The following is a 13,141-nucleotide window of genomic DNA, read 5'->3' on the forward strand; positions in this document are numbered from 1 at the left end:
TCGAAGTCCAGGATCAACAACAAGTTCATTGGGATTAAACTCTATACGACTTCTCTTTTGTGTAATATTAGTTGCCTCGGAAGATGAAGGAATACTCGAATCAAGATTTCTAGGCGCATGTTTGAAAAAATTCAATATATTTGTTTTTCTTGATTTACCTTACAAAATTAAAAAAAAACAATTTAATCCACCAAACTAAGTCATCAATTTAGACACAAAAATCATCAATTCAATTATTGACAATCAAATCAATTCATCAAATTATGCAAAAAAATCATCAATTTAATTTATTTAGGATGTTATCATTCATCAACTTATGGCAAAACAATTATCAATTTAAAAAAATGGCAACCAAAATCAATTCACTTATATAACACACTAAAGTAAATTAAATAATTATATTAAAAATTAACAAAAATTTAAAATTACTTACTTGTTGAAGCTTTGTCTAATTCACCACTTCTTGACATTGCTAATTCAATATATATGACCTAGGAAAATATAATTTATGATTATTGTTAGATAATCTCTAGCATAAATTAATTATTATAAAAATTAAAAAAGATGAGTTAAAATTGAAAAAATCACAATACCTTTCATAATTGAGAAGAAATAATAATGGGTTTAAAAATTAAGTGGTAAATAAAGTGATTAATTGAATGATTGAGGTTCAATTTTAGGGTTAGGGTTTGGAAAATAAAAGGAAAAGTAAGAAACAAACAAAAACGTAAAAGACAAAAAGATAGGCTGCTGGTGTTTGAACAGAAGGCTCAGCCTTCTGTTTCACTTGTTGCAACCAAACGACAAGTCGTTTGGTTCTAAGCCAAACGACTTGTCGTTTGGTTAAAAAAAATTTGAAATAAAAAAGGGCCGAACGACATGTCGTTCGGCCCTTTATAACAATTAAAAAAAATGAGTTGCAGCGGCGCTGCAACTCGTCATCCCATCCGCCTCTACAGCAGATCTTCATCTGCTGTCACCAGGCCAGGGGAGGGTCGCCAGAAGGAAGGTGACCGGTGGAGAATAGCACCGGTCCCTCGGTATTCCGGCGGCGAGGAGGGTCGGCCGACCCTCCTGACCCTCCCGTCGTTCCGCCGCTGAATGCAGCATAAGGTGATCTAGAGATTCTGGGCTTGCACATTTAGGGCGGAGACTAGAATGAACCTGTATACGAGGAGTGATAGGAGTAAATTACTCCTATAATATAGAGTGTTTTTGATGCATTTTAGTGTCTCTTGCTATGCACTTTGAGGTATTTTTATATCTTATTTGTGTGCTTAAGCGTTTCAGGATTATGGAGCGTTAGGATGCATCTTTGGCGTAAAAAGAGGGAGATTCAAAGAAAGGAAGCGAAGAGCAAAGCCGGAAGCGAAAGAATCGAAGAATTCCTAGAATCCAGAGCATTGCACGGATCGTGCATCACCTTGCACGGATCGTGCAACCTCCAGATTTGTGGGCAGAAGCTTTTGAAGACTCTTGCACGATTCGTGCAAGCTTGGATAAGTTGAGTTGCACGGATCGTGCAATGACTTATTCGAGGAATTCGGAAATTTGAAGAAAAGGACTAAGGCTTTTGCACATTTCCTCTTTTGGCCCAACACTCATTTGTAGGATGTTTTTTTATTTCCTTTTTGAGACTACTATAAGTACTACTTTATGATTCAAATTAGGTTATGCAACATTCATTACTTTTATTCCTTTTGTGTTGCCTCCTAAAAATAGCTTAGAATCTCTTTAGAGTTGTGTGCTTCATCTTTTCCACCATTGTTGGTGAAGTGAAGCTTTTAATGTTTTGATTGAACAAGGTCTTTTATTAATTAATGCAAGCTTATTTATTGTTGAATCTTCATTATCTTTTATGAGTTATTGTTCTTCCATTTTACTTAAGGTAATCTTTCTCTACTTCTTAATGTTTAGTTGTTTGATTAGTGCTTGTATTGAGAACTTAGCCATGAGTGGGTATGATAGCCTAGGGTTGTATGATTGGTTGGTTCTTAATGTTGTTTACTCATGTTTTACTCCTATTGCTTATTGCTTGTTTAGGATTAGCTACCCTAAGCATGTTTAGAGTTTGATTGATGCACCGAGAGGTGGTTGATTAGATTGACTAATAGGTTTGAAAACCTAGGTTTTAGAGCGCCACGAGAGTGGGTTTGAACTTAGGTGGCCCTAGAATTGATTGATTAATCGCTAGTTAATTGTTTGGTTATGCCTTGTAACACGAGAGTGAGCTTGGTATTGATTAGGTGATTAAGTAGCGGTTTTGTTGTTCCTTGAGACTCGAGAGAGCGGGAATAACGCTTTAGACTTCACTCGGCCCTTGAAATACTTCCGATTTGACCAACCATGAATGCATGACCTAGGTGTGATTGCCAATCCCTTGACGTTTCCCTTTATTGATTCTAAATCGTTGATAATTAGTGCTTTTTGAGTTATTGCATTTTAGCGTTTAGTTGATTCTTAGTTGTTAGAATTGTTACCTAAAACCAATCTTTATTTGTGCTTTCCGAATTGAATTTCATAAGCGATTTCACTCACTTTAAACCTTTAGTCCTCGTGGGATCGACATCCGACTTCCGGATTTACTACGAGTTGGGTTTTTTCTCAACAAGAGGTAGTGTAAGCTTCCAAACACCTTTCCAATTATTTGATTTGAGCTTTATCCTATGAGGTGGAGCTTGATCCTATGGCTAAATGGTAAGCTGATTTCACTGAGAATTGCCCTGAAGAGGTATGATGCCAAATGAGCTTATCGTCCCTTCCTGTTACGCTAATAGGCATTGACATCATTGGCAAAGCTACATTGATCGGCTAATAATTACCTATGTACCCTAATTTTAAAGTTTCTTTACAAAAAAATCTCCTTAGATTTGAGTACAGTTGCACTACGAACGACGGCTAGGACTGTGTGGTAATTTGTAACAACGGCAGGGTCATGTTGAATGGGTGGGCACCGGCTGGGGCCGGGTCGATTTTAATTTTAAGATTAATTTAGATTAATTAGGGATAATCAAGGTTAATTAGGATATATTCAAGGTTCTAATTATTAGGACTAATTAGAAATTTAATTAGAATTAATTAAGATTTATTAAGGTTAATTAAAAATAATTGAACGACGTTCTCTTTTTTTGATGAGAGAAATGAAATTGATACGAAAATATCAACTTCTAGGGTTGTAATTTGATCCAATTTGCTCGGGAATGTGTTTTTTTTAATGCCGAATTAAGGGGGTAAAGTAATCTTTAGGCTTCCTTCCAACTGAGTCTATAATAGTGGGGTGTCAAAGCATTTAGGCTTAATCACTCAAAAAAAACCCCACCTTTAACCCCTTTAGCAATTATATTCTGACGTAGGGATTTTTTCAATTTTACCCTAATTTGCCTTTTTGTGTCTCAATTGTACCTCAAATTGATTTTTTTTGACAGTTTACTTACTTTAAGGATGAAAAAGTTCAAACAACTAAATAAAAGAATAATATTATATTCTTTTTTATTTAAACAAGTACAAAAAAGTCCTTAATCTTTAAAAACATTCAAATAAATCTTAAATAAATAATTAATAAAATTTTAAGTTTTGTTAAAAATTTAATTAAATAAAAACCACTTCCGAACCATCCACCATACTACTCTGAATTTTTTTCCGATCTATTTTTTTTCAAAACGCCGCTTTTACGTACTCCAACCGTTAATTCGGCTCCCACTCCGCCGAAAACCACCCGCATTCGTCAGATGGAGAAGACGAACCAGTGTTCGTCTTCTCCAAGTCTTCTCCAATGGAGAAGACAAACAGATCAGGGTTCGTCTTTTTCGAGACGAACCCAGATCGTTTTTCCAAAATAGCGGAGGTGTGTTTTATTAAATTTTCATTTAATTAATTTTGGAAATGTGTTTAAAAAGTAGTGGTGGATTTTATGAAATAATAATATTAATTTGTGTTTAATTAAATATTTATTATTATTTTTAAAATTGATTTTGTTTTGTGTAAAGAATATGTGTTTTACGGTTTTTGATTTTAAAAAGTTAATAATCAATATATTTTGAATAAAAAATTATTATCATTTATTGATTTTAGTGAAGAAGAAGGTTTTTTGGTATTATTAATAACTCTAGGGCCTAATTAGAAAATAGATTTAAAATAAATATTTATTTTAGACTTTTATCTAAGTAAAAAGGAGTCAATTTAATATATTGGGGTACAATTTAAACACAAAAGGGCAAATTAGGATAGAATTGGAGAAATTTCTACGTCAATATATAATTGCAAAAAGGGTTAAAAATGAGGGAGTTTTGAGTGATTAGGCCAAGCATTTATCAACTAATGATTGAATTAATAGGTTATATTAGTCTCTTTATGATGTAAGACAAAAAAAGGAGTAGTACATTAATAGCCTAATGTTTCAAAAAAATCGATCTTCTAGTCTTTTTTTAATTTTATCCCGACGTTGTACAATTGCCAATTTTATTCAAATCCATATTTTTCACTTTCAATTATACCTCCAAATATTAAATTGATCTTTTTCAGTTGAAAAAAGTTTGCATAAGTCATTTATTTTGAATTTTTTAAATGAAAAAAGTTTAAATAATTCGTTTATAAGGGTTTTTTTGATTTTTTTTCGAATGGAAAAAATCCAATTTATAACGTACAATTGAAATATGAAGATGTGGATTTTGATACAATTGGCGATTTTAAAACGTGGGGGTGAATTTTTATTTTTAACAGAGATAGATATATAAAAATAAATGCTACAATATTACAACATAAGCTATATATATATATATATATATATATATATATATACTATTATTTACAAATATGTGTAAATTTGTACGTCATTCACGCTATCCACGCCGTTTACGTTAAATGCATCGCCTTTATGAGCTTGCTACCATGACGGAATGATGCCACAGCTGCCTTCTGACGCTTCTAGCCTTCCTCAAAATTTCCTTTAATAAATTTTCAATTTCTTCTCCCTTTTGTTCACAAGAGTGTTTCGAGATTTTTGGGGACATTAAGCCTAGATAATCATACCTTTCTCTCTTCTCTTTTAAATAACCCGGAAAGACAATAGTGGAAAAACCCGCTATACACATCAAGTTGGATTCCTTTTACTCCCTCCGTCCCGTTTAAGAAGTCCCATATTCTATTTTGAGATGTCCCATTTAAAAAGTCTCATTACTATTTTTAAAATACTTTTCCATTGAATACACCATTTCATCCTTATTTTAGTTATCTTAAAAGAGTTCTATTGAAAATTCCACTATCATTAATAGTGGCAAAACATGAAAAAACATGAAAAGACAAAAATAATTAATGTTTTCTTAATCTGTGTGTAAACTCAAATGAAACTTCTAAAGTGGGACGGAGGGAGTATTATTTAGGAAGATTAATTAACATAGAGCATCAAATTACTGGAAATAACTATTCTTACTGTAACATTATAATTTCATCATTTAAAATCTTTAATTTGATCCAATTTTTAATTTTCAGTTTCAACTGTAGTAATTTGTCCAAATAGAAATGGAGAGAGTTCAAATATGTTGGTTATACTGTCTTATATTATTTTAATTTGTATTTTTATCATTGATACCGATTTAGAAATGATCGAACTCCATGCATCGCTCAAATAAACTAGACTCGCCCACAGCATAAGCACTCAGGATCGCTCATGGATATCTTGAGAGCGCCCTAATAAGAGTTCGCCTGTGAGTTTGAGAAGATACTTCGCCCTTAAGACACATCGCCTAGGCCACTTCCACTATCCCACTACCCGGGATAATCGGTGAACGTGGTTAGAGCTACCAGAAATCGTGGCTCATACCTACGATTTCCTAGTAAGTAACCGATTACGAATTCTCTATAAATAGAGGCCCCCTAATGCTTGAGAAGGTAATTCACACACTAGACTCAAATACTTATTCACTCAATTACTTACTAAAGAACCCTTCTGACTTAAGTATCGGAGTGGATTTCAGACAACACCAGTCTGAGATTTTTTGAGCTTACATTGTTACTTGTGCAGGAAATACTGATTAGGCGAGTTTGGAAGTTTGAACAGTATCAATCATAAAAAGAATTCAAACATGAATCCAATTGGAATAATAGTTATATTTGAAATTAAAAATTGAAAAAAGAGCTAAAATTAAGGATTTTGAAAGATGAGATCATAAAAAAATCTAAAAAAAATAGATATTTTTAAATGATTAAATTTTAAAACTTTGGCCTTCGAATTAAAATGGAAACACATATAATAATAACTACGCTTCAAGTAATGTTTTGAGATTATAAGGGCTTATGACTTTAGGATTTCCACTCCACATGAGCTTCGCAATTTGCTTATTGGACTTCTCTGTTGGATGACTACCATCAAAGAACAAATATTCACTCGGATTATCACATAATTCATAGTCTTTAGTTATACCACATTGTCCGATTCCTCTAAATGGTCCACTCCCACAACATGCCGTTTTTGTCTCCTTAAAACCTTCATAATGAAGAAAAAACAATAAGTAATTAATATGTAAATCAGTATAGTAATGAACTTCCGTTTATGAACTTCTGTAACCTTTTAGCTGAAGGTTTTTTGTTTTAATTTATAGCTATAAAATAAATGACTTTGACACGGTATAACAAAAAGAAAATACTGCATTTCGCAAGTTTTTCGTGGAAAACTATTGACATATACGCTTACAATGCAGTTAATATAAAAAATAAAAGCCATGAATATAAAACAAAGTACACATGAACGACATGTTAGAGTCACACCAATTATATTTAAAAACATATTTTTTTATTAGATATTGCTGATATGTCTATATGTATACTTTTGTGTATTCATGATTTTCATTTACCAAATTAAATGTATTGTAGACATCAGATTCGTCATTTTTCAGCATTAAAAGTACAAGATAGGCAGTAAGAATATTTTGTTGTACCATTTTAAAAATGTCAGAGATTTTACAATTATAGATTTAAATAAAAGAGTTTGAATACAAAAGAAAGACGAAAGCTCAGAAACTGTGGGTAAAAATTATCCAAATGGTAGTTATAGTTTATAAAATAAGGGTCTTTTTATATCCCTTTAGATATAATTTAGTAATAAAGATATATTATTCAAATTTAAAATTTCAATCTTTCATTTTTACCGTAATAATGAAGAAATAACAATTTTTTTCTAATTATTAAATTATAGCTTCACTTACCATATTTGGAAGGATTGTTAATCCTTTCACTTGCTGAAGTATATAAATCAAAAATAGAATATTTGAATCCTCTGAGCTCTTTCTTTAGACCCTTAAACACCTTAGGAAGTGCCTTATTGTGCAGTTGTACTAGAATTGTAGCTTGCTCCTTAAAGCCCATTGGACTTCTATTAGTTTGCTCAAGTGCTCTGGATGAAGGTACAAAGCTCAAGTCCAGCAATTTCATAAATCCAAATTTTCTTCCTCCATTCTTATAAATTTCCTAACACATCAAATTGTAACCATAAGCTATAAAATCAAGCATATGTAATACATAATTTGGGGTGTTCATCCGGTGGTTCCATGGCCAAATTACACCGAACCAATTTAATCGCATTCCATTTTTAAATTTTTTATGATCGTAATCGAAATATAAACTACCCAAACTGAAATAATTATTTAGCTAGGTCGATTATTTTGGTTAACGGTATCTTTCCAATTTTATTAATATTAATTATATAAAAATTGGTGTTCTAATTCAATTATATAGTAAAATTTAAAAAAGTAAATTGATATTAAAATTTAATAAAAAAAGTTGCAAGAAAGCCTAAACCTTTTAATACTTTACATAAAGAACTCTATGTATATATATAATTCGATTAATTCAGTCGGTTTTAATTAATATAAAAAATTTATGCCGAACCATATTAATTAAAATTGCAAACCAAAGCTGAACTGAATTATCAAAAACCAGACTAAATTAAAATTTTAATTTTAGTTTTAATCGGTCAATTTTGTTTATATCCAACCCTATATAAATTAATAACGGATCAAAAACCGAGTATTATGTCCTTTGAGTTATGGTATGGTAAGTTTTGAAAAATATTTTTTCAAGATTTACCGTAACTCAAAAATATCTCGTACCGGATCCATCAATTAGTACCGTAATAACTTACTTTGACGACATTGGTGAGGTTGCCGATGACAATCCCGACATACTGTTGATTGGTGTAATGGTGAAGTATAGTAGAATTTGAAAGGAAAGGCGATGCATAGTCATTGGTGCCAATGCTGAACAAGTAAATGGCCTTTGATAATAAAGCCTTTGTTTTTGTATCACCTATTTTCTTGCTTAGATGCTTCTTTACATTCTTGAAATTATTAAGCTGAGTATTTAGATCTATTGCCTGTAGAAGCAAAGTCCACGGTTAAATTCTAGCTTAATATCAATTAGACTACTGTTTTTCCCCTTATATTATAAAAGATAATTAAATTTTAATTTTGTTTAGGTATTGGGTAACTGAAAGAAATAGCAGTGAAGCCTAATTCAAATGGCCGAAGATCTCTAGTGTATTTCTGAGTCTCGGTTTCGAGTCTCAGTAGAATCAATTGTTTAAGACCAATCTAAATAATATGAAAATATAACTAATAACCACTAATTGCTAACGTAATTAGATTGTGTTTCAATAAAAAGAATAGACAATTTTAATAATTTTTTGAATTAAAAAAAATGAAATTTAACCTAGTTTTAGATGGTGATACTAATTACTTTTAAATTTTATTTCTTATTGGATTACTCAACTTGACTCCATATTAACAAGAATCTACTATTTTAGTATTAAAATTTTCATTTCATTACATTTTTATTTTGATATTTAAAAGTGTATCATTTGCATAAACTATTTTTTTCTAACATGACAATAAAATATAAAATCGATTTTACTCATTTTAGCTTAGGATGACTGAACAACGGCTAAAACACTTAACTGATATATTTTTAGAGAATCAAAACATTAGTTTAAAGAAAATTAAAGTTCAATCAATATTATCATATATAGTTTTTCTATATTTATCTTATGCAGTTTAAATTTTTTAAAGAATTCTTTTGAAAAAAAAAGAGACTTAAAGATCACATACAGATCCTTGAAAAGTTTGAACAAGAGCACCGGCTCCACCTGATGCAAAATTCACCCCGTATTTATGTTCTTGATGTCCAGGCTGAAGATAAGGAAGAATCAATGGTAGATTTAAGTATCCAGCTGTAGGTGTCAATTTTGCAAAAAAAATAAATTTCAATTTGCTACAGAAATAGGAAAATAAAAATTTCATTTGAGAATATTCTTTCGTCCTTAATAAATCAAAAACGTGAAATTATTAACAATAAAAAAAATTCACTCTTACCAATAAAATCAGGAATAATTCGACCATCGGAAAACCTTCCGGTAGGATATTTAAAGAACGTTTCTCCATAGGGAGGAAAATTGGCCTTGTTGTTGGCACTTTTCAAATAATTATTGTTTCCGGCATCGTAAAGCGAATCCCCGAAAATGAATAAAGGGGCGACATAATTTTCTTTTATATTGCTCGAATTACTAACAAGAAAATACGAATAGAAAACCAAAAGATATGAAAATAAACGAGACATGATTTGTGTAAATAAATTATGCTATGGCTACTCTTTTATAGCGTTCCTCAACATATTCTCTGGTTAAAATAATTATTTGTGAGCTTCCATTGAAGTTCATATGTGAGTTAGTTGGACTTTTTAAAACCATATCTTTTAATTTTATATTTTTTTATTCTAAAAGATTTTAATAACATAAATAATTAAGATAGTCATACAGTGGAAACTTCCAAGTTAGGTTGACCGTGTGTGCAAATAATTAAAGATAGTCAATAAAAAAGACTTTTAAATTCCCAATGCTTAAGCATTAAGTATATTCATAGAAAGATTTATATAAAAATTGGAGTCGAGAAATTGGAAACCGCATCCGAACATTTTAATTAAATTTTTATTCTCTTAACGGATACATCATCTTTCCCGCTATCAGTAATAAAATAAAATAAAATTGAATACAAGTTCCAAAAAAAACTAATAAAAATGAAAAATTAAAATTATACAAGTTCTTGGCAAAACAGAACATGCACTAATTTACTATAGGGGACTAACCGAAGTGATCAAATAATCGATGATGAGAAGATTACTAGCTCTGAAGCATCGCTGAACATCAACAAGTTAACGATTAAATACGAACAATAAGCAGCAGCTGAAGCGAACAGAAACAGCTGCCATAAGATGCAGCAACATCGGCATCTTGGAGAGAAGAATCCGAATAAAAAGCAGCGGTTGAAGCGAAACGAGAAAGCCATTCACATAGAAAAATTATTGCACGTTGTAATACCCCAAAATTTACATGTGTAGACTTTAAAGATCAGACGGTGAAAGTTAGTCTCGTTGACTTATGAGCTGGGAATAGAAAATTCAATTTGACGATTTAAGGTCATAATTGAGTTTCATTGAGCGAATTATGTGATTGCATGCTGTTTGAAAGTTGATTTGTTATGTGCAGTGGCATTTTCGTAAATAAATGTAAAATATTTTAAAACGGATTTTTAAAATATTTAAAATTGAAATTAAACTTTTAAAAGTAAATAAATATTTAAGAATGCATCGGAAAGAGAAGATATTCTATTTATTTCAAAAACTGTGAAAATAATATTTATAAAATTTATAGATATAATTTTATCTCTATAAATTAGTGTAGAGACGAGCAAAAATAAGAGTTATGACACATGTAAATACATGTGTCATAAAAATAAAAGAACTTGCTAGCCAATTTTCACTAGCAAGCCAAAATTGCATTTTGTTTTTATTAATAAAAATAGAAAATTCTTTAACATTTTTTAAAGCAAATTAAAAACTTTCTTTTCTCTCCATCTTCTTTCCAAAACCGTACCCACCCCCACAAAAATACAAACCTTTTTTGATTTTTTATAATTTTAGCATCCATCAATTTTTTTTAAAAAAAATAGAGAAAAATACTAATGTGTCCACTGGAATAACCACTGTTTCGGCGCCCACATCAACATTTTTTTCACGAAAAACTGATCAGTGCTAAAATTTCAAAAAATCAAAAGTTTGTGTATTTGTCAAAATTAAAAGTTTATGTTAAACTTACAAAACACGCTAAATTATATGATATTTTTATGCCATTAAGCCTAGTTTAAAGTTTGAAGCTTCAAAATATTCTCTAGATTATAGTTTAAAAAGATGATCTATTTTTGAGCTAGACTATGTTTTTGTATGGGCGATGATTTAAAAGTTTAAAAAACTCAAACTTTCCTCTAAATTGTGGCTTTAAAGGATAATCAAACTTATGGGTGTTTGTTAATTTTGAGTTTGAACACTTAAAATCAAAGTGTTAATCTTTGTATGTTCTTCAGAAAATCTTTGATATTTTTGAATCCTTTTTAAATCCAAAAATTACAGGGATAAAACTATGTGTTGGGTTTGCATGGATTGTTGGTTTTAAGCTAAAAGAAAATATATTTTTATAAAAAATAAATTAAATCCGAAAATTATGGGTGTGTTATTATATGAAATTTTGTTGTTTGAAGTGTTTATGGTTTAGTGTGGGTGATTTTTCCAAGTTTAAAAGGTTTGATTTTTATCTCAAATATAGGATTTTAAGAATGATCAAAGACATGGGTTTAATTTATTTTTAAATTATGGTGAATTGATAGGAGTAGAATTACTTCTATTTCCGAGGGTTTTTAGTATTGATTTGCATGTTTTTTATGTCACATTTGATCTCGTTTTGGTGTTTATTTGTGTTGTCCAAGTGTTGTAGGTACTTTGGAGAAATGGGATGTTTCTCGGGCAAATTTGAGCAACACTATGCAAAGGGGGACAAACCGAGTATATTTGAGGCGAATTAATTGAAGTATGGAGGCTAAAGCTGAGTCTCACGACGTGAGGATTATGTCTCACGACGTGAGAGAAATGTTGGAAATTGGCAATCTTCGCCGAAGAAGCTCACGATGTGGTCACGACGAAGCTCGCGACGCGAACCTTGGAAACTTGGCCCTCACGACGTGAGACCTATGTCTCACGACGTGAGACATGTGGGGGAGATGTCTTCAAACTCGCCGAAGTTCCTCACGATCTTGTCACGATGAAGCTCACGACGTGAGCCTTGGTATTTTTGGTCTCACGACGCGAGACCTATGTCTCACGACGTGAGACTTATGGAAATATTTTGACGAAGGATTCCCACGATGTGCTCACGCCAAGCATCACGTCGCTACACCATTGATCAGAGTCTCACGATGCGAAGGATAGGTCTCACGTCGCGAGACTCCCGAATTCAGCCAGAAAAGTGGAATTTTTACAAGTTTGCCACTGCGAGGAATTGATGCACTGCTGAAGTCTGAGGGGCATATTTGACATTTGAGAGAGCTACAAATGAGAATTTAACCCTAATTACACATGGGTATAAATAGTTAACAATGACATCTTGTAGAGGGTTCGACGAATTTACCGTTTTCTAGACATAACCCCTAGTTTCATAGATTATAGTTTTCATCGCTTTATTCTTGGATTAATTTCATTATTGTTTCTCCGATTATTATTAGTTTTCATTCGAACAAGGTACGATTGATCTTAATTCTATTTCCAGTATTGATTTTAATCACAGAATGACTTCTTTCATTATTTCTTTAAGTCTTTTCATTATTATGTCTAGCTAAACCCTTCGTTGGGGATTATTAATCGTAATTATACCTGTCTAATTGAATTGAATTTATGGGTTTTTGTTCTTGATGGGTTTTAATTATTGTGCTTAACGCTTAGCCTAAACTGATCACTTAGTCTATGCCTTTTGTTTTAGTTTTAGCTCGAGAGAGTAAAATTGGAATAGAACAATATAATTAAGAACGCAGGAGTTAATTGTGCGAGAGTGAATTAACGAGTGCGGGTTCCTTGAATTTGCTTAGCAACCATTAAATTGATTTATACATAGGTTAATCATTGTGCGAAAGTGAATAATTAATCTAGTATTAGTGAGTTTAATGCTTTTGCCTGTAATTGCTCGAGAGAGAATTTTAGGTGCTCTAGATTAGTTCGAACCTCATCAGAACAATACAATCCATAACCCAAATCAAGTAAACAGCATAACGAAGAT

At 31.4% G+C, this 13,141-nt stretch overlaps 1 protein-coding gene across 2 annotated transcripts; it reads right to left on the reverse strand.

Moving 5' to 3' along the window:
* Positions 1–6,146: 6,146 nt before the first annotated feature.
* Positions 6,147–9,619, reverse strand: LOC126680963 (GDSL esterase/lipase 1-like). 2 transcript variants are annotated; one of them, XM_050376284.2, is made up of 5 exons: positions 9,360–9,619; positions 9,096–9,217; positions 8,135–8,365; positions 7,200–7,461; positions 6,147–6,481 (listed from the first exon to the last, which is right to left on the reverse strand). In XM_050376284.2, exons 1-5 carry the CDS (start codon positions 9,601–9,603, stop codon positions 6,255–6,257), a joined length of 1,086 nt encoding a protein of 361 aa, XP_050232241.1. In that variant the 5' UTR covers positions 9,604–9,619; the 3' UTR covers positions 6,147–6,254. The 2 variants fall into 2 exon arrangements, with proteins under 2 accessions (XP_050232241.1, XP_055961665.1); XM_056105690.1 differs by having other exon boundaries at positions 9,096–9,176; positions 9,360–9,525.
* Positions 9,620–13,141: the final 3,522 nt, after the last annotated feature.

Source organism: Mercurialis annua, linkage group LG5 (genome assembly GCF_937616625.2).
Source record: "Mercurialis annua linkage group LG5, ddMerAnnu1.2, whole genome shotgun sequence".
Classification (NCBI taxonomy): Eukaryota; Viridiplantae; Streptophyta; class Magnoliopsida; order Malpighiales; family Euphorbiaceae; genus Mercurialis; species Mercurialis annua.